Genomic DNA, 27,927 nt, shown 5'->3' on the forward strand with positions numbered 1-27,927 from the left:
CACGGATGTGAGCCTCCTCCTGCACTGCACTTTACTATTGGCGCTGATAAAACGCGAATGACAGAAGAAAAAGCTGAGATTGTCGTCTGCCCCCCGAGCTGGAGAGAAGCCCCCCCCCCCCCCCCCCCCCCCCCCCCCCCCCAGCCCCCCGAGCTGGAGAGAAGCCCCCCCCCAGCCGTCCAGCCCCCCGAGCTGGAGAGAAGCCCCCCACCCAGCCGTCCAGCCCCCCGGCCCTCCAGCCCCCCGAGCTGGAGAGAAGCCCTCCCCCAGCCCTCCGAGCCCCCCGAGCTGGAGAGAAGCCCCCCCCCCCCCCCCCCCCCCAGCCCCCCCCAGCCCTCCAGCAGCGAGGACAGCCCACAAAGGGATGAAGGGAGCCGGGAGGACTGGTCCTCCTCGCTCACACTGACCTACACCGCTAAACACGATCACACTGGAACTATGGAGGACCTGGTCTGGACCTGAACCTGGGGAGAGAGAGGGAGAGAGAGAGACAGAGAGAGAGAGAGAGAGAGAGAGAGAGAGAGAGACAGAGACAGAGACAGAGGGAGAGAGAGAGACAGAAAGAGAGAGAGAGACAGAAGGAGAGAGAGAGAGACAGAAAGAGAGAGAGAGGGTGAGAGAGACAGAAGGAGAGAGAGAGAGAGCGAGAGACAGAAGGAGAGAGAGAGACAGAGAGCGAGAGAGAGGGTGAGAGAGACAGAAGGAGAGAGAGAGAGGGTGAGAGAGACAGAAGGAGAGAGAGCGAGAGAGAGAGACAGAAGGAGAGAGAGAGGGTGAGAGAGACAGAAGGAGAGAGAGAGAGAGACAGAAGGAGAGAGAGAGAGAGAGAGACAGAAGGAGAGCGAGAGAGAGAGAGAGAGAGCGAGGACTCCGCCGGGACCCACAGTCAGCGGCGCTCCATGGAGACGCAGCTGCGGTGCTGCGAGGCGGACAGGCCGGCCATCCGGAGGGCCTACCGGGACTCCAACCTGCTGACGGACCGGGTCCTGCGCGCCCTGCTGCGGGCGGAGGAGAGGTATCTGCCCGCTGCCAACTACTTCAAGTGCGTCCAGAGAGAGATCGCCCCGTACATGAGGAGGATCGTGGCCACCTGGATGTTGGAGGTGAGCACACAAACTCTTTTACGCACGATAATAAAGTGTCGCTTTATCACACACGTGAAGCTTAAACTAAACGTTAAGTGAGAAATCCCGTTCACAAGTGTTGTGTTGGTGCTGGAGCCACGTGGAGCAGCTCCCCTCCACAAAAGAAGCAACAGGTCCGTTTAAAGGCAGTTTCAGCTGCACATGGCTTCAGGACGCGCGTCAAATTAACGCGTAAAATGCGCACAAAAGAGACTGTGTGCACAACGTGTCTGAGAATCCGTGTCCGCTCGACGACAAAACTTTGTGACTTTTTCTGAGAAGTGTGGAGAGCTGCCCTTTGTTTCGGAGGCTTTTGAGAACTTCAGTAGCTTTCCATTCACAGTGGACGGGGAGCTGCAGCTGCAGGGGTGGATCCAGAGAGGGAGGGGGCCGCAGGGCTCCAGCAGGGGAACCCGGGGTGGGGGGGGGGTGGGGGGGGCTCCTAAATCAATACATAAACTTCAGAAGTGTTCATCCACTGTGTTTATATCAGGGTTCTGCTACCTTTTCAACCAAAGGATCAATGTTTGTATTTTTTTTCATCAAATTAAATATATATAGTCTCTGCAATGAGGAATAAACATCTTTAAAAAGTTCCCCTACAAACAAAATGTAGGTTGCATTCAAAAAGTGTCATAGGTACAATTTCAACATGTGTCATTACACTTTGAGCTGTTGGAGCCATTTAGAGATATTTTCCCTCTTTTTTTCATGGATTTTCCCTTTTTCTTTACCTATTGATCTTTTTTACTTTTTTATTTTCCAACAAAACTGCAAAAACAATGTGTCCTCACATGGGATGTTGTTGTATAACACGGATTTAATTGCTGGTGGGTGTGCATGTGTCTATCTTTGTAGTGTGATCAGCTCTATTCCGGGGGTTCGCTGCCTCAAGTCACCTGTGATCCACTTCAAGTCAGTTCAGACCTGCTGGTCAGATCACAGGTGATCAGATCACAGCTGGTCAGATCACAGGTGATCAGATCACAGGTGGTCAGATCAGATCAGGTTACAGGACCTCTTGTCAAATTTAGGGCTGCAACAAGCGATCGATAAAATCCGATTATTAAAAGTGTTGGCCACTAATTTCATTATTGATTTGTTGTGTCGCGCGATTTATGCGCCACTTCTTGCGGAGTCCTTTACTTCACCTGCCATGCGCATTCCATAATGTAACGTAGCAATCTATAACGTAACGTTCCATAATGTAACAATCATAACGATACATAACGTGACGATCCATAACGTTCCATAATGTAATGTGTCAATCCATAACGTAACGATCCATAATGTAACGATCCATAATGTAACAATCCATAACGATCCATAACGTTCCATAATGTAACTTTACGATCTATAACGTTCAATAATGTAACGTAATGATTCATAACGTTCCATAATATGACGTAATGATCCATAATGTAACGTTCCATAACGTAATGTAATGACGTAACGTAATGATCCATAACGTTCTGTAACATAACTTTCCATAACGTTCCATAACGTAATGTTCCATAATGTAACGTAATGATCCTAAACGTTCCATAATGTAACATAACGATCCATAATGTAGCGATCCATCACGTAACGTTCCATAACGTAACGATCCATAACGTTCCATAATGTAACGTAACGATTCATAATGTAGTGATCCATTATGTAACGATCCATAATGTAACTTTCCATAACGTAACGATCCATAACAACGTAGCGATTCTTAACGTTCCATAATGTAATGTAATAATCCGTAACGTTCCATAATGTAACGTAACGATCCATAACGTGCCATAATGTAACGTAACGCTCCATAATGTAACGTAACAATCCATAATGTTCCATAACGTAACATAGTGATCCATAACGTTCCATAACTTAACGTAACAATCCATAATGTGACGTAACAATCCATAATGTGACGTAACGATCCATAATGTAACGATCCATAATGTTACGATCCATAACGTAACATTCCATAACGTAACAATCCATAATGTAATGTTCCATAACGTAACATTCCATAAGTTTCCATAGCGTAATGTTCCATCACATAACGATCCATAATGTAACGTTCCATAACGTAATGATCCATAACAACGTAACGATTCTTGATGTTCCATAATGTAATGTAACGATCCTTTACGTTCCATAATGTAACGTAACGATTCATAATGTAGTGATCCATAACGTAACGATCCATAATGTAACATTCCATAAGGTTCCACAACTTAAAGTTCCATAACGTAACGATCCAAAATGTAACGTCCATAACGTAACGATCCATAACGTAACATTCCATTAGGTTCAATAACGTAACGTTCCATAACGTAACGTTACATTATGGAACGTTATGTTATGGAATGTTACATTATGGAACGTTACATTATGGAACGTTACATTATGGAACGTAACGATCCATAACGTTCCATAATGTAATGTAACGATTCATAATGTAGCGATCCATAATGTAACGATCCATAACGTAACGTTCCATAACGTAACAAACCATAACGTAACGATCCATAACGTTCCATAATGTAACGTAACGATTCAAACTGTAGTGATCCATAATGTAACGATCCATACTGTAACTTTTCATAATGTAACTTTCCATAACATAACAATCCATAACAACGTAGCGATTGTTAACGTTCCATAATGTAATGTAACAATCCGTAATGTTCCATAATGTAACGTAACGATCCATAATGTTCCATAACGTAACATAGTGATCCATAACGTTCCTTAACTTAATGTAACAATCCATAATGTGACGTAACGATCCATAATGTAGCTATCCATAATGTAACGATCCATAACGTAATGATCCATAATGTAACGTTCCATAACGTAACGATCCATAATGTAACATTCCATAACGTAACATGCCATAAGTTTCCATAACGTAACGTTCCATAACGTAACGATCCATAACAACGTAACGATTCTAAACATTCCATAAAGTAACGTAACGATCCATAATGTTCCATAACGTTCCATAATGTAATGTAACGATTCATAACGTTCCTTAATGTAACGCAACGATCCATAATGTTCCATAATGTAACATAACGTTCCATAACGTAACGATCCATAATGTAACGTAACGGTCCATAACGTTCCATAATGTAACGTAACGATCCATAATGTAACGTAACGATCCTTAATGTTCCATAATGTTCCATAACGTAACGATCCATAATGTAACGTTCCATAACGTAACGATTCTTAACGTTACATAATGCAACGTAACGATCCATAACGTTGCATAATGTAACGTAATGATCCATAATGTTCCATCACGTAACAATCCATAATGTAACGTTCCATAACGTAATGTTCCATAATGTAACGTAACGATCCATAATGTAACGTAACGTAACGATCCATAACAACGTAACGATCCTTAACGTTCCATAATGTAACGTAACGATCATAACGTTCCATAACGACGTAACGATTCTTAACGATCCATGTAACATTCCATAAGGTTCCATAACATAACGTTCCATAACGTAACGATTCTAAACATTCCATAAAGTAACGTAACGATCCATAATGTTCCATAACGTAACGATCCATAACGTTCCATAATGTAATGTAACGATTCATAACGTTCCTTAATGTAACGCAACGATCCATAATGTTCCATAATGTAACATAACGTTCCATAACGTAACGATCCATAATGTAACGTAACGGTCCATAACGTTCCATAATGTAACGTAACGATCCATAATGTAACGTAACGATCCTTAATGTTCCATAATGTTCCATAACGTAACGATCCATAATGTAACGTTCCATAACGTAACGATTCTTAACGTTACATAATGTAACGTAACGATCCATAACGTTGCATAATGTAACGTAATGATCCATAATGTTCCATCACGTAACAATCCATAATGTAACGTTCCATAACGTAACGTTCCATAATGTAACGTAACGATCCATAATGTAACGTAACGTAACGATCCATAACAACGTAACGATCCTTAACGTTCCATAATGTAACGTAACGATCATAACGTTCCATAACGACGTAACGATTCTTAACGATCCATGTAACATTCCATAAGGTTCCATAACATAACGTTCCATAACGTAACGATTCTAAACATTCCATAAAGTAACGTAACGATCCATAATGTTCCATAACGTAACGATCCATAACGTTCCATAGTGTAATGTAACGATTCATAACGTTCCTTAATGTAACGCAACGATCCATAATGTAACGTAGCGGTCCATAACGTTCCATAATGTAACGTAACGATCCATAATGTTCCATCACGTAACGATCCATAATGTAACGTAACGATCCTTAATGTTCCATAATGTTCCATAACGTAACGATCCATAATGTAACGTTCCATAACGTAACGATTCTTAACGTTCCATAATGTAACGTAACGATCCATAACGTTCCATAATGTAACGTAATGATCCATAACGTTCCATAATGTAACGTAACGATCCTTAATGTTCCATAACATAACGATCCATAATGTAACGTTCCATAACGTAACGATTCTTAACGTTACATAACGTAACGATCCATAATGTTCCATAATGTAACATGACGATCCATAACGTTCTATAACGTAACATAACGTTCCATAATGTTCCATATTGTAACGATCCCTAAATGTCTCCAGTTCTGCTGCCAGACGTTCTCCACCGTTCCTAAAGTACTTTATGTTTCACTTCAGGAGTTTTGAGCCTCTGGATCTTTATTTGCTTTTAAACTGTGATTGTTCAGACGGGAGACGGAGGATCTGCTCACAAGCTCTGGTACAGTCGCAGTTGCTGCGTACAGTCACAACATTTGGGCAGTAAAAATATAGAACATTTCATTCCACACACTGTGACACAACAAAGAAAAAGTTTGAAGTGTAAATTTAAAGGTTATTATATCAACATTTCACCAGTCTGGTCACTCAGGATGAACCTGGATTCTATGTGGTCCCTCAAGTACATTACATCTTATTTAATCATTATCTTGTATCTTATATTTATATATATGTTTCTATATGTATTTATATTGTATACATCTTTGTATTGGTTCAGTTATGTGCTTTTAAATAATCACATATTTGATGTTTGGTTCGTTCAATATCAACTGGTCCTACAATTTCAAATGTTTTTTTTAAAACCGGTTCATCGATTAATTGAAAAAATAATCTATTATTAAAATAATCTTGAGTTGCAGCCCTTGTCAAATTGATTCAGCAAAAGAAATGAGACTATTTGGATTTTCTTTTCTCTGGGAGTCCATCAGGTGTGGAAAGATGTTTGTTATGACTGTTTAAAACAAAAAAATTTTCATTATTCAGTTTGGTTGCATGAAACACTGATCTGGTTGTTACATGAATTAAAACTTGTATTGAAAACATTGATGTTTATTTGACTCACATTGTCATTGTTGTCTCCCAGTTCATGTATCAATCTCTCATGGCTCCACCCAGAACAGGAACATGGGGTTTTACTTTCTATCGAAGTTGACGTCTGATATTTTAATAACCAACAGAGCTTTTTCACATTTTCCACCAAATGTATTTACATGTCCAAAACAAAGATGTGTTGTTGCATTTATGAAGTGTATTTAATTTGAATTAAGAACATTTGATCATTGTAGGTATTTTGGCTGTTTTAGCAATGTATTGCCATCAAGATGATATGTTGTTGTTGTTAACATGGAGATTAGGGTATAATCTCCTTCACGGAGGTTCACACAACATCTCCAGTGAAAACAAATCGTTTTTGCTTTGTTATTTTACAAAAGATCCTCATTTACGCAGCAACATTTAAAAAAATGATGCTGTTTCTATGGAAATGTCAGAAACACTGAAAATGGTGGAGCTTTCATGTAGGGCCACTAGAGGGTGGTGCTGTTGGTTATTTTTGTATTGACACCACACACACACCTGCAGAGAGCAACAAGCTATAAACAATATCAACAGACCACCAAGTTGGATTGTTTTTACACTGACTGTCAAAATAAAACGATCAAATCTCAGGAGAATATTTCACTGTGTTTACTGTGTTGCACCAGTCCTACCAGAACCAATTCCTCGTATGGTGTAAACTATACCCGGCATTAAATCCCGTTCTGATCCTGTGAATCTGGACTGGGAGTCATGAGACTCTGGAAGAAATATTTATTTGTTCAATGTTTATTTCGGCCATGGTGTACATGTGCAGTAGCAGCATGTCCACCCTCTACAAAGAGCAAAGTTGTCTCACCCTGACCTCGGGACACTGACTGGACGGCTCCAGAAAGTTCCACTTTCAGAGCCGTTTTCATAAAGTACAGTGGCTGCGAGCAGCGTTGTGTAAACGGGCCCAGTGTCTAATAGGTGATGCTCATAAAAGATATCCCACACAAACACGGCCCATGTATTTGGGTGGAGATGCAGCAAGAGAACACGCAAACTGCACGCTGAAGACACGCTAACCGCTGCTCCTTCTTGTCGGTTGTTCCACATGTTCACTTCAACCCTGTCTGATGCTCCGGCTGCTTTGTGCAGGTGTGTGAAGAGCAGAAGTGCGAGGAGGACGTCTTCCCTCTGGCCATGAACTATATGGATCGCTTCTTGTCCGTGGAGCCCACCAGGAAGAGCCACCTGCAGCTGCTGGGAGCCGCATGCATGTTCCTGGCATCCAAGCTGAAGGAAACCATCCCACTCAGTGCCGAGAAGCTCTGCATCTACACAGACAACTCCGTCACAGCCTCCCAGCTACTGGTGACTGCTCCACATTCATTCCTCCGCGCTGAACGGACTGGGGTTTTCTGTCATTCGGGTGTAACTCCTCCACCAATGCTTGTCGATCATTTCACTCGTCTGATGATGGGGAAGTGGTCTCCTTCATGTAGAGCCCCATTACTAGACACATTTCATACAGGAGAGTCAAAACTATTACTCACGAGCCACAATTGGTCTAATCTGGCCGGCAAGAGAGAATCTCCAGCTGTGACATTTACTTCATCTGACCACCAGGGGCACGTTTTGTCTGCATCCTGCGGTGGGGCAGTTCACGTGATCAGGATTACTACACTGATGTAGAAATGTGTCGACATTAAATATCATTTCTAGAATTTGACAGGTTATTCTGAGCATACTATGAACGAGCTGACTTTATGTTTGAGTCCCAGCAACATGTGGACAAATGCTTTCTGCTGTAGAAGAGTAAATATCGTAATAAAAATCCTCTGATCTGTAAAGCATTGTTATTTAAATGTAAGTTCTTTTATTAGATTTCAGGTTGTTCATGTGTTGTAAAGGGGTAATTAATTAAATGTGAACGTGTTCATGATATATTAATACCTTTTTGCACTAAAACAAAGTTTCACACTTCCAGTGCTTTATAGACAATAATGCTGTTATTTACCGACCAGGGCTACTTGAGATCAAAGTAAAATGGGTTTGACAGCTCAGGCTTCATATGTTTGAGCATAAAAAACATTTGCAGTCTCGTTCATGGTCCCCTGAGGATGGTTCCAAATGGTTTTGAATCTCCCCCTGACCTTTCTTGAAAAGTCTCCCCGTGGCTCCCAGATTCCCAGAGTAATCTCCCTCCTCCATCTGTTAATCCCTGCATGTGTGCGCCAGACCACACTTGACCCTGTCCTTCTGTCCCACCGCCTCCTTTGTCCTCACACAGCAAATGGAGCTGCTGGTTTTGAACAAACTGAAGTGGGACCTGGCTTCTCTGACCCCGCTGGACTTCATCGACCACTTCCTGGCTCAGCTGGCGGTCCGCAGGGAGAACCGGCCCATCCTCAGGAAGCACGCTCAGACCTTCGTGGCTCTGTGCGCCACAGGTAGGACATGAGATGATCTGAGCTTTCCCTTGAATCTCATCTGGTTTGTGGGGAAACTTTGATCATTGTGACGGTAACAAACATGCCTTCCTTGCTCCAGAGGACGTCTGCCACAAGGATTTATGGGAAACATGGCAGCTGGTTAAATGAACATGACTAAATATATGTCTCTAAAATTATAGAACAAATTTGGAAATGCAGTATGGATTAAAATTAATCATTTCACCATACTTTAAAATCTGTTAAATGTAGGCTCCCCCTTGAACTGCTGCCTTATGGTGGGGGCGTTTGAGTACTCGAATGATCCTCGGAGCTCTGTTGTTGGGGGGCTTTATGCCCCCAGTAGGGTCTCGCGAGGCAAACAGGTCCTAGGTGACGGGTCAGACTAAAAGCAGTTCAACACACCCCATGGACAAACGTCAAAAGAGAGGAGAGACGTCGCCCAGTGAGGCGCAACCAGGGCCTCACCCTGGAGCCAGGCCTGGGGTTGGGGCTCGTATCCGAGTACCTGGTGGCCGGGTTCTTGCCCGCGGGACTCGGCCGGGCTCAGCCCAAAGGGATGACGCGGGCCCCTCCTCCTCATCCTCCTGTGAGCCCACCACCCACAGAGGCTGCCGTAGGGGTCGGATGCATTGTGGATTGGGTGGCAGTCGACGGCAGGGGCCTCGACGACCCGATCCCCGGACACGGACTCTGGCTTTTGGAACATGGAATGTGACCTCGCTGGGGGGGAAGGAGCCCGAGCTTGTGAGGGAGGTTGAGAGATACCGTCTAGATATAGTCGGGCTCACCTCCACTCACAGCTTGGACTCTGGAACCCAGCTCCTCGACAGGGGCTGGATACTCCACTTCTCTGGAGTTGCCCGCGGTGTAAGGCGGCGGGCTGGAGTGGGCTTGCTTATTGCCCCACAGCTCAGCCGCCATGTGTTGGAGTTCACCCCGGTGAACGAGAGGGTTGCGTCCCTACGCCTACAAGTAGGGGACAGGTCTCTGACTGTTGTCTCGGCCTATGCAACGAACAGCAGTTCAGAGTACCCAACCTTCTTGGAGTCCCTGGGAGGGGTGCTGGATAGTGCCCCAACTGGGGACTCCATTGTTCTCCTGGGGGACTTCAACGCCCACGTGGGCAATGACAGTGAGACCTGGAAGGGGGTGATTTGGAGGAACGGCCTCCCCGATCTGAACCTGAGCGGTGTTCTGTTATTGGACTTCTGTGCCAGTCACAGTTTGTCCATAACGAACACCATGTTGGAGCACAGGGGTGTCCATAAGTGCACATGGCACCAGGACACCCTAGGCTGGAGGTCAATGATAGACTTTGTGGTCGTGTCATCTGATCTCTGGCCGGGTGTCTTGGACACTCGGATAAAGAGAGGGGCAGAGCTGTCAACTGATCACCACCTGGTGGTGAGTTGGATGCGCTGGACTGGGAGGAGGCCGGCTAGACTCGGCAGGCCCAAACCTGTTATGAGGGTCTGCTGGGAACTTCTGGCCAAGCCCTCCGTCCGTACAGTCTTCAACTCCCACCTCTGGGAGAGCTTGTCATGGATCCCAGGGGAGGTTGGAGACATTGAGACCCAGTGGACCATGTTCTCCTCTTCCATTGTTGAAGCTGCTGCTCAGAGCTGTGGCTACAGGGACTCTGGAGCTGGTGTGGTGGCAACCCCCGAACCCGGTGGTGGAAACCGGAAGTAAGGGATGCCGTCAAGCTGAAGAAGGAGACCTACCGGGCATTGTTAGCTCATAGGACTCCCGAGGCAATCGACAGGTACCGGCAGGCCAAGCGAGCCGCAGCCCGGGCTGTGGTGGAGGCAAAAACTCAGGTCTGGGAGGAGTTCGGAGAGGCCATGGAGGAGGAAATTCTGGCAAACCGTCCGGCGCCTCAGGCGGGGGAAGCAGTTCTCCACCAACACTGTTTACAGTGGATGTAGGGAGCTGTTGACCTCAACTGGGGATGTCGTCGGGTGGTGGAAGAAATACTTCAAGGACCTCCTCAATCCCACCACCACGTCTTCCGTTGAGGAATCAGAGGCTGGGTTCTCAGAGGTGGACTTGTCCATTACCCAAGCTGAAGTCACAGAGGTTGTTGTAAAGCTCCTCGGTGGTAAGGCACCGGGAGTGGATGAGATTCGCCCAGAGTTCCTTAAGTCTCTGGATGTGCAGGGACTGTCGTGGCTGACTCGTCTCTGCAACATCGCGTGGCGGGCGGGGGGGGGGGGGGACGGTACCTCTGGACTGGCAGACCGGGGTGGTGGTCCCTCTCTTTAAGAAGGGGGATCGGAGGGTGTGTTCCAACTACAGAGGGATCACATTCCTCAGCCTCCCCGGGAAAGTCTATTCCAGGGTACTGGAGAGGAGGGTCCGGCCGTTAGTCGAACCTCGGATTCAAGAGGAACTATGTCGTTTTCGTCCTGGTGGTGGAACACTGGACCAGCTCTATACCCTCCTCCAGGTTCTCCTGATGGTGGAACACTGGACCAGCTCTATACCCTCCACCAGGTTCTCCTGATGGTGGAACACTGGACCAGCTCTATACCCTCCACCAGGTTCTCCTGATGGTGGAACACTGGACCAGCTCTATACCCTCCACCAGGTTCTCCTGATGGTGGAACACTGGACCAGCTCTATACCCTCCACCAGGTTCTCCTGGTGGTGGAACACTGGACCAGCTCTATACCCTCCACCAGGTTCTCCTGATGGTGGAACACTGGACCAGCTCTAGACCCTCCACCAGGTTCTCCTGATGGTGGAACACTGGACCAGCTCTATACCCTCCACCACGTTCTCCTGATGGTGGAACACTGGACCAGCTCTATTCCCTCCACCAGGTTCTCCTGATGGTGGAAGACTGGACCGGCTCTATACCCTCCACCAGGTTCTCCTGATGGTGGAACACTGGACCAGCTCTATCCCCTCCACCAGGTTCTCCTGATGGTGGAACACTGGACCAGCTCTAGACCCTCCACCAGGTGCTTGAGGGTTCATGGGAGTTCGCCCAACCAGTTCACATGTGTTTTGTGGATCTGGAGAAGGCGTTTGACTGCGTCCCTCGAGATGTCCTGTGGGGGGTGCTCCGGGAGTATGGAGTCCGGGGCCCTTTGTTAAGGGCTGTTCGGTCCCTGTAGGCCCGGAGTAGGAGTTTGGTTCACATTGCCGGCAGTAAGTCGGACCTGTTCCCAGTGCACGTTGGCCTCCAGCAGGGCTGTCCTTTATCACCGGTTCTGTTCATTCTCTACATGGACAGACTTTCTAGGCACAGCCAGGGGTCGGAGAGGGCCCGGTTTCGGGACCACAGGATCTTGTCTCTGCTTTTGCAGATGATGTGGTTCTGTTGGCTCCATCAAACCTGGACCTTCAGCGTGCACTGGTGTGGTTCATAGCCGAGTGTGAAGCAGCTGGGATGAGGATCAGCACCTCTAAATCCGAGGCCATGGTTCTCAACCGGAAAAAGGTGTCTCACCCCCTCCAGGTCGGTGGAGTGCCCTTGTCACAGGTGGAGGAGTTCAAGTATCTCGGGGTCTTGTTCAGTGGGGGGAAGATGGAGCGTGAGATCGACAGGCGGATCAGATGGTTGGATGGATGTTAAATGTGGGTCCTGATTTCACAAGTTAAAATGATTTCAAGTAAAAACACAAAACCTTTTTTGCACTTTAAGTGTCTTTTTACATGACAATGGTGCTCAGAGCCACTGAAAATGCAGCTTTTCTAAAACACTCCGTCTCCATGTGGACAGCGGAGACGCTGCTACTGTGCAGGCTCACTATGACTGAAGTAACTAGTTCTTCTGCACATGCTCAGTGGATGAGCAATAACAATGTTTCCTCCAGTGTCATGACTCCCAGTCCAGATACTCCTGGGACTTCATAGTTTTAATGTTGACAGTCACCGTAAAAACAATCCAACTCTTTCATCCGTCCACTGGAATATACTCCCAATGTTAAGCCTTATAGCCTATTGTTCTCTGCGCCCCTGTGTGTGTGTGTGTGTTGTTTCATACCAAAAACAAGCAACAGCACACTCTACTGCCCCAACATGAAAACTACAGAGTTTCCATCATTCCTGCAGTTGCCATGTCGACAGACAGCGTTCTTGAATCCTTGCTGTTCCTACGGGGCTGAGAGACTGAGGTGTGGCGATATTAAGATGCTCTTCTGTTCTGATCCTGTGCAGACGTGAAATTCATCGCCAGCCCCCCCTCCATGGTCGCCGCCGGCAGCATGGTGGCAGCAGTGGAGGGTCTGCAGATGAAGATGGTGGGTGAGGTCATGATGTCCCAGAAGCTGACGGAGCAGCTGGCGGGGACCATCAGGAGCGACCCGGTGAGTACCACAGCATGGTGATGACGACGACGACGGTTTTCTGGTGCAGCGCTCTGACCCCCCCCCCTCCCCCCAAAGGACTGCCTCCGGGCCTGTCAGGAGCAGATCGAGTCGCTGCTGGAAACCAGTCTCAGACAGGCCCAGCAACACACACTTCCCATGGAAACCAAGAGCCTGAGCGAGGGGCAGGACCTCTCCACGACGCCCACAGACGTCCGGGACGTCAACATCTGAGGCGAGGAGCAGACGGTGGTTCTGTGTGTCTCTCTACTAACTGATGTGACGTCTTGTACGATGGGGACTGTGGCGTGAGGCTCGCACCGAATGTCTGGAAGGAAAAGTAGTGGGATGAACGCTGCTGCCCTCGAGGCGGAGCCGCTTCTCACCTTCCCTTTGTTTTCCACTCGGTCGCACCAGCAGCCAGTCTGCTCCGAGGGCTGTTAGCGATGTAGATGGGTGGAGTCCTACCAAAGGCAGTTTGAAACACGTGGCTTTAGACAGCTGTAGGTTTGAATATTACCCCATCTCCGTTTACTGGACAGTAACTTTTAGTGGTATTATAAAACTAAGCTGTTTTATGTAACTCGTGCTACATATCATATTATTTATTGCTTCTGTATTATGCAGTCGTTTTACAGCATGTCTCAGAGAGCATTACGTTGTTATTGCAGCTCCCGAAAACTCCAGAAAGCAGTTCTCCACAGATTTTCTCTTTTAGCTAATGAAGAATATTTGTATCTGAATTCTTTTACAAATATATTATAAATGTGGTCTGAGATCAACAACACTGAATGGTGCCAGACGGATGCCACTGTTTACATGTAACTCTCCTGTGAGGAGGTGACAAACCTCCCATATTGTATTTTGATAAATAAATTCTCCCCTGGGATGTGAATCAAAACTTTCAAGGCTGTTAAAGTTGTTTCTGTTTTGATGACTTAATCACAATGCAATGTCTGTTAATACCTAAAGCAGGAGTGTCAAACATAAGACCCGTGGGCTAAAACCACAGAGCTTGTTGTGAAGATGTCAAATGAAACTTTGATTTAAGAAAAAAAAAAGTCATAGGAGTGGCGACACTGAGACCCGAGCCAAGATATTGACGACGCTGCCATGAACGCCAACTAACTAGCGTTAGCCTCAAAGCCATGCTGTCATGGTGAGTTTGTAAAAACACCCATAATGCAATAGCTATAGGAGAAGTTTATTGGACATTTCACTGTATTTTGCACCAGAATGTATCATGAAGGCTCTGTTAACAACGTTTTTTGGGAACTGAAAAGGCAAAGTTTGGCTGCTTTCGGGTGTCTGTTTACTCAACAGCAGCGCTCAGATCCACTGAAAACCTTTTGACAACCACTCCCAAGGTGGAACTTTAAGACAATGCAGTGACTTTAGCGAGTCGTGACTCCCAGTCCAGATTCCAGGGTCTAAAATTTACTTTTTGTTAACACAACAGTCATTTTCCATAGTAGTTGTTTGGTTTTTGTGAAAATAGACATTTTGTTTAGAATTACTCTGCGCCACAACAGACAACAACTTTAAAGTTTACATTTAAAGGTTATCGTGTCACTATTTTACCATTCCAGCCCACTCAAGACCAATAAGGCTGTATGTGGCTCCTGAACTCAAATGTCTTTGACTCCTCTGATTTATATATTTCAATTATTTGAAACAAGACAAAACTAAATAAGTAGCTTGGTTTTAAATATTATATAATAATGTAAGCACACAATATATCAGAGATACTTCATTTTTTTGATACATTGCCTTATTTCAAATACATAAATGTAAATACATGATGTAAAACTCTTTCCCAGTTTCATCCCAATTAAATCCTCAGGATTTTACAAAATATCTTTGTGAGAAAATGAGAGATTACTGGTTTAAATCCTTTAAATCCTCCAATCAGTCATTTTGAGGGAATCAATAAGTAGAAGAGCAGTAAGAAGTGAGAGGAGCAGTTGGTTTCCTCCAGACCAGGCCAGATGTGGTGCTGCTGTGCAGGCCGTCATGACGACAGCGGCTGGGAACGGAGATCAGTCGATAAAACAATAGAGACACTTACAGAAACAGAAATAGAGAGTTATTCTGTGCTACTTTGATTACATTGTCTTTCAGTTGGGTGGTATTTATCCGTCTTTATGTTTGAGTAATGGGACTTATGTAGGATTCTTATCTGGATTGGTCCGTGTTCACCATGCTGAGCATCTCTCTGACCAGCTTTGTGTTTTTCACACATTTGTTTACTCCCGCAATAATAGATTACATATAAATAAATTAAATAAGCTAAAATCTGAGGACAAAAACGAGTGAACTGGTCTGTGTGGCAGTCAGTTCTCACGTCACGGGGAGGTTGGACGTTCTTCGAGTTGTAAAAAGCTTTTCCAACCTCTTCTCTATATATTGTGTTGATTCACTTTGTGGTCGTAGCTTACACATAAATAAACAACTCCACCCACAGCATATCAGTTCTTATTTTTTTGTTGCTGCGTGTAGTATGAACTGAACATATTTTGCTTATGGTCTGGATATGAAGTTTTCACTTGTTGACGACTGACAACAAATATAATATGAATATTTCCAGTAGAGGTCGCTGTTCTCCACATCCCCACCTGTTTGTTTTGACCTAATGCAGTGTATGGAAGTAAAACTGTGCCATCAGATTCTGAATTCGAATTTTTAACTCTGAATTTTTTTTACCATCGAAATCAGACTTTGAATTTGAAAAGCTGTCTAAAACATCTAAAAAATATTCAGTGTGTAAAAATTCAATGTGTCTAAAAATTCATCCGCAAAAAAAAATTCGGCTGCAAAAAAAATTCAGCCGCACACTGTATTTTGCACCAGAATGTATCATGAAGGCTCTGTTAACAACATTTTTTGGGAACTGAAAAGGCAAAGTTTGGCTGCTTTCGGGTGTCTGTTTACTCAACAGCAGCGCTCAGATCCACTGAAAACCTTTTGACAACCACTCCCAAGGTGGAACTTTAAGACAATGCAGTGACTTTAGCGAGTCGTGACTCCCAGTCCAGATTCCAGGGTCTAAAATTTACTTTTTGTTAACACAACAGTCATTTTCCATAGTAGTTGTTTGGTTTTTGTGAAAATAGACATTTTGTTTATAATTACTCTGCGCCACAACAGACAACAACTTTAAAGTTTACATTTAAAGGTTATCGTGTCACTATTTTACCATTCCAGCCCACTCAAGACCAATAAGGCTGTATGTGGCTCCTGAACTCAAATGTCTTTGACTCCTCTGATTTATATATTTCAATTATTTGAAACAAGACAAAACTAAATAAGTAGCTTGGTTTTAAATATTATATAATAATGTAAGCACACAATATATCAGAGATACTTCATTTTTTGATACATTGCCTTATTTCAAATACATAAATGTAAATACAAAAAGAAAAGCTGTCTAAAACATCTAAAAAATATTCAGTGTGTAAAAATTCAATGTGTCTAAAAATTCATCTGCAAAAAAAAAAAATCGGCTGCAAAAAAAATTCAGCCGCAAAAAAAAAATTCAGCTGCAAAAAAAATTCAGCTGCAAAAAAAATTCGGCTGCAAAACAGCCAGAATATCTGCGCCATCAGGACGATGCAATCGATACCTGCTTCATTCACCCAACATCCAATCAAGGGAAGCTTTGTTGGTCACGTGACCAGTGCAACGCTGGGCAGGAGGCCCAGGGTTTTCAATCAGCCATGGAGGCCAGCGGGAGTGAAGCTTCGGTGAGTATTTGCCATTTATGTCTGTAAACCACACGTTGCAAATCACCAGAAGTTATGAAGCAACATATGTGGTGAACTTTTAATGATGTGTGGAAATGTTTTCAAAGAAATTACGTTTACTGTATGCAATGTTTACAAACTGTTTAAACTGTTTGATTTTTTTTTTTTTAATGTCCATTGAAGACTCTAATCTGCGCAGTGCTTGTTCTGGCAAAAACATTTTTTAACAAACATAACCAGGTCATTGACGGTGGCGCTAGAAACACTATTGCAGGGGGAGGGAACCCGCGCTCCGGAGGCACGTGGCTCTGACGTGAGCTGCCCCCCCCCCCCCCCCCCCCCCCCCGCGGAAATCAGTGAAAATAGTCAAGTGGTTTGTGCTGCGTTGGTCCTGGTTTGTGCTGATTAAAAGTATCGTTTGTGCAGCTTTAATTTGTAAGATATAATAAAATGATTATGAACAAAAATGGTGTCAATCTGCATTGGTGGTGGGTTGTACTGCCTTTGTTTTAAAGATATTAAATAAATAATTTTAGGAAATACAAAACCTGAACAAAAAATGATATCTTAAAGGCATATTGAATGATCAATACGCCCTTTTAACAAATCCCCTGTTAAAAGGGCGTTTCAGATTGGTGACAAGGTCCTGGTTTTAAAAGGACCTGGATCCGCTCTCTGTAAGTATGCAGGTCCATATGAGGTTCTGGGCCGGTCCGTTGAGACTGTGCGGTTGGAATCCCTGATAGACAGCGGAAGTCGCGTCGGTGCCTCCTGAACATGTTGAAGCTGTATCACAGCAGACAGTTGGCCAACGGCTCAGGAAAACCACCCAATGTCTTAGCCGTGGTGCTGTCCCAGCAGTTGGATACAGACAATGATGACACTGACGGGCTGCAAGTTTGTGCGAGAACCTCTTTAAGTCCCCGTCTCCCTAATTCGGAGATGGCGGGACTCTTCCAGCCGAGCTTACTCATTTGTCCCCAGAACAGCAGAAGCATGTTCTGGACCGAGTTGATGGGTTTCGCTGTCTTTTTGGTGATATACCCTCACAAACCACAGTGTTAAGGCACGATGTTGATGTCCAAAATTCATGGCCTATAAAACGGCATTATTACCATGTTAATCCTGTCAAACACGTCATAAAATGGGAGACTGAGTGTCTGTTACGGCACAGTTTTGCCAGGCCCAGCCACAGTCATTGGAGATCTCCCTGTTTATTGGATATGAAATCGGATGGTACGCCACGGTTCATAACGGACTTTCACAAAGTTAACTCAGTCACCATACCTGACTCGTATCCGCTGCCTTGGATGGAGGATTGTGTAGATAATATAACCCCGGCACCAAACTAGACCCCTTAAAAGGCTACAGGCAAGTCCCTTTAACTGAGAGAGCTTCCAACATTTGCATTTGTGACTCCTGATGAATTTTTGCAGTACACAGTCATGACATTTGGGATTTGTAATGCCCCTGCCACATTTCAGAGGCTTGTGAATCAGGTCTTGGCAAGAGTTCCAAAACTGCAATGCATATTTAGATGACCTCATAGTTTATACATCAACTTGGGAGGAACACGTTCAAGTTTTGAGGCAGGTGTTCTCACGTTTAGCACAGGCTTTCTCTCACCATCAATTTGGCGAAATGTGAATTTGCAAGGATGTCGGTCAAATACTTGGGCAGGCGGGTAGGCCGGGGACAGGTGGCTAAAGTTGTGGCAATCGGGAACTATCCGGCTCCCACTGCAAGGCGTGAACTACGCAGGTTTCTTGGAAGGGTAGGATATTACCGGGGGGGTTTGTTGTAACTTTTCCTCATTGTCATTGTCACTCACTTTAATGCTCCTCCATCGATGAAATGGCTTCCTCTGGAACCCCTCCACCATGCACAAACTCCACTAAAATCCAACATCCTTGGTCCTCATCTAGCACTTCTCCTGCCTTAGAGTCACTTTTCGCTCCAAAGGAGACTATGAGTAGACTCCTGAATGCCAGCATGCCTTCAAAAGTGCAAAATCGCTCCTTTGTGCTCGCTGTTCCAGATCCAGCTTGTCCTTTTAGGCTGGAGGTCGATGCCAGTGCTGTAGGAGTCGGTGCTATGCTTCTCAGGAAGATGATCGAGGACTTGATCATCCAGTGAGTTATTTCTCTCGCAAATTTAACAAACATCAGGTGAGATATTCTACCATTGAGAAAGAAACTCTGGCACTTTTGTTTGCACTGCAGCATTTTGAGGTATACAGTATGTTGGGTCCAGTCTTTTTCCAGTTGTGGTTTACACCGGTCCTAATCCCCTCGTACTTCTAGCTCGTATGTTCAACCACAACCAACGGTTAATGCGGTGGGCTCTTCTAGCGCAGGACTTCAACCTCAAAATTCGCCACAAGAAGGGGATTGAAAACGTGGTTTCCCCATTCCCTGTCCAGTTTATAGCTTGCAACGCCTTATGTGTTAATGTTAACTTTTGTTTTGACAGTTTGCATTTTAAGGGGCTGGGGTGTTAAGGCCCTTGGCAGGTGCCTTTTCTGCTAGATTGTATGTGTGTTGGCATGCAAACGAATCTGTGCAGGTGCTTCCCCAGATTGGCTGAAGAGTCGACGTCATTAGTCGTCCCTGAAGTCATTAAATTTAATTTATTTTCAATGGCCATAATGTTTTAGTTTTTTGTTTGGGCTTTTTTAAAAATGTTCTCCTTTCTTCCTTTGTCACTTTTACACACACACACACACACACACACACACACACACACACACACACACACACACACACACACACACACACACACACACACACACACACACACACACACACACACACACACACACACACACACACACACACACACACACACACACACACACACACACACACACACACACACATTCTATCAGCTTCGTCTCAGGCTCATTGCTTTCCAGGTCCAAGAGAAGAAAAGTCTATTTTGCTACGAGGCAAATAAACGTCCTCAGTGCTGAGCGTGTGTCCAGATGTTCCAAAGGAGGGAATGAAGAAAAGAAAAGTAACATCAAAAAAATGTTTGAGCGTTCTAGAAATAAATATAAAGGATACTAGCCAACTAAATGAACGTTCAGTGTATTAGTGAATTGACACAGCGCTGCTACGCTCTCTGGCTTGTTGGCGGGTTAACAGGCAGGATGACAGCATGAGAGACGATCAAGGCATTTTCACAACTTTCTTTTGAGGAACAGCAGCAGCTTTTAAAAGATGGGAGACGAACACCTGAGCCACCAGACCTTCAACAAAGGAAAGCTCAGAACATTGTTCCTACTTTCATGTCAATTTGGGTGCAGATGTGACGCAAGAGTGGCTTCAGCACCACAGACAGCTCTGCTGTCAGAGTTCTTTTAATTTTCTCTGTGTCTCCAACATAAACAACGGATGCGCTGCCGTGTCATGAGATACAGTATGTCGGGTTGGGAGAGTCTGAAGACTGCTATTGAATCATTGTTCAAGTGTAGTTGATCTAGTTTAGTTATACAATATTATTAATATCTGTAAGTTGGCAACCAGGAGTGGAGAGGGTTTGTGTGTCACGTGGTGCTGCCATGGTGTTTCTCTTTGAAGTGACAGAATAAAACCCTCCATTTATTGCAGGAGTCATGTAGAGAAAAGCACATTCTCATTAGTTAATCTTCATCTTTGCTCGCCACAATACATAATACATTTCGCTTCAAAATCTCTTCAACTGAACAATCATGAGAGAAGTTGACCACCTGGTCCTTGGTGACATAGTATTGGAAACTAACAATGATGGAGTGGGGCAACTTTTCGCTCTGATTTTGGTACAGTGGACCTGTGTGCCCTCTGGGTTTACAGATTCTGTTTCCACCTCATCCACACATTGCTCAACGTCCATCGCCGATAACCTTCTGGCTCTGGTTTATTTCCGTCCTCATATTGGTGAGCTCCTTCTCGCTCTTGAAATCAGCCTACAACTCTGTAGGGTCCCATTTTTCAAACTGTGCTTTAAAGGTCGTAAATTCTAAGCAGCCATTGTTGGTGCACCTGCCTCGGAAGTCCACAGTAACGTAGTTTAGCTAAAAAAATTGAAAGATTAGTCATTTTAAATAAGATATAGCATTTCAATTTTCTATTGATGGACATATGTCTATTAATATCTGCATTGAGATGCTTGTTGGCTTGAGTTCATTGCAGCTAGCCACAGGTAAGAAGCAGCGTCCATGATGCTGAGCTCCTCAAAGCTACTAAAAGCTCCCAAACTGAAGTGGAGTTTAAGCTTTTTAATACAGTGAAAATTCCCAATCTTTATTTTATGGTACAAATATGATATTTCCTGTACATCTCCGGTATTTCAGTCAGTGGGTGTTGGTCCTTGATCGTGATGGGTAGGTGATCTGCTCAACTGGCCAGCCGGTCGTTCAGATAGTTGGAGGTCTTGGAGTCCTGCAGCAGCGTCTTGGTGACATCGTATAGTTTCTGCTGGTAGGCCAGCCTGTAGCGGCTGTACACATCATCACAGTGAGACAGCAGGCGCTTCACATTGGCAGTGACGCTGCTGGGAGCTCCATCCAACCTGGAAAACATAACATGTGAGCCACTTTCAGGTGATTTCAGGTGGTTTCGTCACATAGCCGTGCAATCAGGGGAAGTTTTGTCCACTCTGTGCCACTGCGTGTCTTTACTTTTTGAAGATGTCCTCGAACAGAGCCGAGTTGAGGGCACGGTGGCATTTGAATTCCTCCAGGTAGGAAAAGTCTCCGTTCAGGACCACCTTCTGGAACAATATCTCTGGCCAGTCGGGAGAGTAGCTGTATGCTTCAGACACCAAAAACACCTGAGGGAGAGAGGAAGCGTAAGCTGACTTTAAACCCCGAAACTGCCTTGGAGCAATGCTGCAGACCCCCTCTGTCGCGCTCTGAATGAAGCTCTTAAAACATACAAATCAATGACTTTTCTAGTTAAAGGCCTTGAACATTTTCAGGTTTCCTTTTGGCTGCAAAAAGACTTTTTTTTTTTAACATGCACAGTTGTCATTTAGAAAAGCTGGGAGGATTCAAACATGTCCCAGCATGTTCTGTTTAGTGCAGGGGTGGGCCATCCTGGTCCTCGAGGGCCGCAGTCCTGCACGTTTTAGATGTTCCCTGCTCAAACACACCTGCATTGTCATGATGAGGCTCTGCAGAAAGCTTGACAAGGAGCCGCTAATTGCTGTCAGCTGTATTGATGTGAGGAGACATCTAAAACGTGCAGGGCCGCGGCCCTCCAGGACCAGGATGGCCCACCCACTGGTTTAGTGGGAAATGGGTCAAAATGGCTCTTTGGCCTCCTGACCTAAGGAGAAGCAGTGAGGAAAGGCTTTGAGATGAAGCAGACCTGGTAACACTGGGGTAGAGCGAGCACGGTGCTCAGCAACTCGGCGGGTTGCAGGTTGATGAGGCGCAGGTCCGAGCCCAGGTTCAGGAAGTACAGCTGGAGGGTGACCAGCTTGGCTGTGTGCACACAGCGGCTGGCCTGACGGACGCACGAGTCCTGGGGGAAAACACAGTCAACATCACAATCTGCTTTCTGATGAAATACCACTCCAAGAACAGAAGCAAACCAATAGAACTCTGCACTTGGTGCCAGAAAACAGTCGAGTGTTTGAGCTCAGACGTGTGACAGGGATCAGTGAAAGACAGTGAACAGTAGGGATGAGCCGGATAAAGCACTTTTGAGGAGTACGAGCATAATACGAGTAAAACTCCCTAATATCCGCACTCGTGCTAAAGGAAAATCCTCATTTGGTAACTGACTGTCTTCACACTCTGTGATTGGCCCGTCACACACAGCGCCCGCCCCTCCACACACACATCTCCACAGGCAGCTCGGACACACAGAGTGACTGTTGCTCCTCAGGTTTCCTTCAGCTCGCCTCTATTTCGGTTTGTATGATATTTAAAGTTACTTGCTGAACTTGTTTCGTCACGTACGTGGTGCATTTGACAAGACAGAGCTGAAAATGGCTTGTGTCGCGCCGGACACTGCCTCCACTCCGTTCGGGGTTTTTTTTGGGTTTTTTTAACCGTCTGCTTGTTCTTAGTTTGGCTGGTGGTGTAAAGTCAGTTGGAAAACTTTGCTCGTACTGAACGTGGTGCTTTTGAGAACAATAAAGTGAACAAGGCTGACATTATTTTCCGGTTTGCCACCACTGGATGTTTACATGAATCACCAAGTTCACATACATCATTACAAAATAAAGTCTTACAGACCACTGACACACATATAGCTGAACACACAAAGTAGCTATATTAATATGTTTATTGTATATGGCTGTTCATAAAACTGGATTACAAATTAAGCTTTATATACTGTGTGTGTATGTATATATATATATATATATATATATATATATATATATATATATATATATGTTGGGATCTGCAGGACCACAGAAAGTTTGTTCATTTCTGGGGAGAGACAATATTCATTTGTCATGAGACGCAGTCATGACATGAATTCTGACCCAGGAATGTGATGGCCTTTCACACCTAGAGTGGGGAAGGAGGGGACATTCTCCAAGACCGTCCTCCCCCCCTTTCTGCTCACAAGACTCTCCCCCATGCAATCAGCCAGTCACTGATTGGTTGAAGCTCTCAGGCTTCGACACCTCTGAAGTCACACGTGGACAAAAGGCTTTCACCCAGCCTCCATTCAGGGACTCTTGCAAAGCAAACTCCAAGGAGGTGGGTTGCTGCAGAGCAGCTCATCCAGTGTTAGCACACAGCTAACACGAGAGGCCGGCAACCAGAGGCCTCCACTCCTCAACTCATCTGCTGACCCAACCACGAGGGTCAGACCTTCCCCTGATCCAGAGACCAGCACCCAGAGTCTGATCTCCAGGGAAACCAACCGGTTCCTCCAGGACGGGACCAGGGACCCTCACAGAACTTCTTTGTGTTTTCCTGAACCAGCAGGAAAACCATCACAGCCCTGAGCGACCAGCTCCTCAGTCTGGACAAAAGGAACAACCAGGAGCTGCAAAGAAGGACTCCTGAAACATCAACTCCATCTTCTTCTCCTCAGCCTGCAGAACCAGCAACCACAGTTAGCAGGAGGTGCTAACTACAGGAGAAGACACCAGCTTCCCTCCAGCAGGACAACAACTGAACTCCTTCAAGGAAGTGGGAACAACTGGGCTTTACCTGAGATTAGTTAAACCTGATGCTATGATAGAACTGTTTAACTTTATGAAGATGTGTTGGTTCTGTTACAGTGATTGAGTTCTATAGATAATGATATTAGGAGCAGTTATCAACCTGTAAACCAACGTTAGCTCTGCCACAGACACAGGGTCTGCATGCTAATCTTTGCTTTACTAACTAGTTAACTCACAATCCTACACATATCACATCAAAGACAACATCACACAGTAACTGAACACCATCTGACGACTCCTGACGTTTTACAAGACAAGTCTCATTCACATCAACTCATTCTAGAAATGGTCCTTTAGCAGAGACACACAGGAAGCAGATGCTACGGCTAGCTTCTATTGTTCCATTGCTATCAGCACATGGTGGAGACCCAGGACAGACTTCCTGTTCTCTGACAACCTCCATTTGGAATGTAGTTTCTTGTGATCCGCCATCTTGTTTTGTAGTTCCATCACACGTCTCACACACACACACACACACACACACACACACACACACACACACACACACACACACACACACACACACACACACACACACACACACACACACACACACACACACACACACACACACACACACACACACACACACACACCCAGCTGTATATAGGTAGTTAGAATCTGTGTTTTATTTGTTTTCATTGTTAATAAATATAATGTTTGGAATCATACTTGCTGTTTTATTAATGAGCACAAAGGAGAATGAAATGTCGACCTCTTCTGTGTCAAGAACTCCAAAATCCTTCAATCTTGACTGTTAATTCTGGTAATTGTAATTAATTTAACTATTAATTCAAATTCCTGATTAACTGTTTAGTATATCTTATGAGACTGATAGAACTGAATTGGCTATCATTTCCTGTTGAACAGGTGGAGCTCCGAGGTTCTGATACAGGTCAGATTAAATTTCAACATTATTAATAACTATCTTTGATAATTATTAATCATTATCGATAGCCAACCAAACAAATAGTGATCCATATGAGGACATAATGGTCCCAACATATATATATATATATACACATTTACAGTGGCTTGCAAAAGTATTCATACCCCTGAACTTTTCCACATTTTGTCACATTACACGCCACAAACAAATATATTTTATTGGAATTTTATATGAAAGACCAACACAAAGTGTCACACAATTGTGAAGTACAAAGAAAATTATACATGACTTTACATTTTTTTCACAAATAAAAAACTGAAAAGTGCAGCGTGCTAAAGTATTCAGCCCCCCTGAGTCAATACTTTGTGGAACCGCCTTTTGCTGCAATTACAGCTGCAAGTCTTTTGGGGTGTGTCTCTACCAGCTTTACACATCTAGAGACGGAGATTTTTGCCCATTCTTCTTTGCAAAACAGCTCAAGCTCAGTCAAATTAGATGGAGAGCGTTTGTGACTTTGACTGGATCATTCTAACACATGAATATGTTTTGTTTTAAACCATTCCATTGGAGCCCTGGCTTGATGTTTAGGATCGTTGTCCTGCTGGAAGGTGAACCTCCGCCCCAGTCTCAAGTCTTTATGTTGAGGATGGTTGTCCTGCTGGAAGGTGAACCTCCGCCTCAGTCTCAAGTCTTTATGTTGAGGATGGTTGTCCTGCTGGAAGGTGAACCTCCGCCCCAGTCTCAAGTCTTTATGTTTAGGATGGTTGTCCTGCTGGAAGGTGAACCCCCGCCCCAGTCTCAAGTCTTTATGTTGAGGATGGTGGTCCTGCTGGAAGGTGAACCTCCGCCCCAGTCTCAAGTCTTTTGCAGACTCCAACAGGTTTTCTTCTGCAGTGTTCGGTTTCCGCCACACATAACGTTTTGCATTTAGGCCAAAAAGTTCAATTTTGGTCTCATCTGACCAGAGCACCTTCTTCCACATGTTTGCTGTGTCCCCCACATGGCTTCTGGCAAACTGCCAACGGGACTTCTTGTGCTTTCTTTTAACAATGGCTTTCTTCTTGCCACTCTTCCATCAAGGCCAGATTTGTGGAGAGCAGCCCAATAGTTGTCCTGTGGACAGATTCCCCCACCTGAGCTGTGGATGTCTGCAGTTGGTCCAGAGTCACCATGGGCCTCTTGGCTGCATCTCTGGTCACTGCTCTCCTTGTTCGTCCTGGAAGTTTAGCTGGACGGCCGTGTCTTGGTAGGTTTGCAGTTGTGCCATACTCTTTCCATTTCTGGATAATGGATTGAACAGTGCTCCGTGAGATGTTCAAAGCTTGGGAAATCTTTTTATAGCCTAACCTGCTTTAAACTTCTCCACAACTTTATCTCTGACCAGTCTGGTGTGTTCCTTGGACTTCATGGTCCTGTTTGCTCCCCAATATTCTCTTAACAACCTCTGAGGTTTAAAAAATTTAAAGTCATGTATAATTTTCTTTGTACTTCACAATTGTGTGACACTTTGTGTTGGTCTTTACATAAAATTCCAATAAAATATATTTATGTTTGTGGCGTGTAATGTGACAAAATGTGGAAAAGTTCAAGGGGTATGAATATTTTGCAAGCCACTGTATATATACAGCGTATGTATATATATATATATATATATATATACACATACGCACACACACACACACACCTAGTTGAGCATCGAATCTCAATTCTGAGGCTGTTCTGTAAATAGTTTTCAAGTAAACAACAAATAAAGCAACTTCTGATCAATCCATATCAATTTCAGACTTACAATAGTGTACCTGTCATGATCCTGCTCTCACTCACCCCTCCCTTCCTGTGTTCCCCTTAGCTCCGCCCCTGTGCTCTCCTGCTTCCTCCTCCTGGTCACAGCTGTTTGTTGTTGTCATTAGTGTGTATTTAGTTCCCTCTCTTGTAGGTTTGGTTGCCAGTTCGTCTGCGTTCTCACACCATTCGTACCCGCCATTTTTTCCTCGTGTTGCCTTCGTGTGTTTTTTGACCTTCTGCCTGTCCGACTTTGCCTCCTGGATTTCCTCCTCTATCGCCTGCACTGGTTTTGACCTTCTGCCAGCCTGACTTTGCTTCTGCTGTGGTTTTAATAATAAACACTTTTGAACTGAGCTTCTTGTCTGCCGTGCAATTGAGTTCACGAACCCTGACAGTACCGATTTAAGCCCCACCCAGTTTCACTTGACCCACACCCACTTCCGGTTTAGGCCCACTGCGAGTACGGATACAGATCATTGAGATGGTTGAACAGATACAGATACAGATAGTGGTGTACTCGCTCATCCCTAGAGAACAGAGAACCAACATAGTTGGCTTCCTGAAGTGTTCAATCATGTCTGTTTTCCATAATCACAAACTGCAGCCGCAGGATTTCCACCATGGTTTTTTCATACACAAATGATATCAATTTATTTACTTTATCAGGAGATGGTATTTAGATGATGTTTCTTTAAATTTTTCATTGAGTACATGATTCTTCCACTCTGGCTACAGCCAATTTGGAAGAATTTGATTCCAGATATATTTTTATTTTTGAAAACTCATTCAGACTTTAATGGTAAAATGCAGTATAAAAGCTGAAGCCCCTCTTTAAGAGCTGACTGGTTTGAAAACATCACCTGTGACTGACCTATTTCAAGTTAAGCTGTATTAGTTTCAGATGATCCACAAAAGCCCCGTTTCCACCGCACAAAAGTGCGGGGACGGAACGGAGCGGTACGGCAAAGCGAAACCGGAGCTTAGCTCCGGTACCCGTTTCCACCGCAGAGAGGAGCTAAAAAAAGTGGGCGGGGCTTAAGAGCTCCGCAGATATGTGACGTTACAACAG

At 44.7% G+C, this 27,927-nt stretch overlaps 2 protein-coding genes across 3 annotated transcripts in view; one reads left to right on the plus strand and one right to left on the minus strand.

The window, feature by feature from the left end:
- Positions 1-446: 446 nt before the first annotated feature.
- Positions 447-14,074, plus strand: LOC308136125 (G1/S-specific cyclin-D1-like). Its single transcript, XM_080504353.1, has 5 exons — positions 447-1,103; positions 7,655-7,870; positions 8,790-8,949; positions 13,120-13,268; positions 13,347-14,074. Exons 1-5 carry the CDS (start codon positions 900-902, stop codon positions 13,500-13,502), a joined length of 885 nt encoding a protein of 294 aa, XP_080360479.1. The 5' UTR covers positions 447-899; the 3' UTR covers positions 13,503-14,074.
- Positions 14,075-21,283: 7,209 nt separating this feature from the next.
- Positions 21,284-27,927, minus strand: part of spg11 (SPG11 vesicle trafficking associated, spatacsin) — a 77,014-nt gene continuing 70,370 nt past the window's right edge. For both annotated transcript variants that reach the window (XM_080504179.1, XM_080504178.1), the window contains exons 38-40: positions 22,363-22,518; positions 21,672-21,823; positions 21,284-21,562 (exon numbers count right to left, since the gene is read on the minus strand). In XM_080504179.1, coding sequence (XP_080360305.1) covers positions 21,388-21,562; positions 21,672-21,823; positions 22,363-22,518 — 483 coding nt within the window. In that variant the 3' untranslated portion in view covers positions 21,284-21,387. The remainder of the gene's footprint in view (positions 21,563-21,671; positions 21,824-22,362; positions 22,519-27,927) is intronic.

Source organism: Blennius ocellaris (genome assembly GCF_963422515.1).
Source record: "Blennius ocellaris genome assembly, chromosome: 11".
Taxonomy (NCBI): Eukaryota; Metazoa; Chordata; class Actinopteri; order Blenniiformes; family Blenniidae; genus Blennius; species Blennius ocellaris.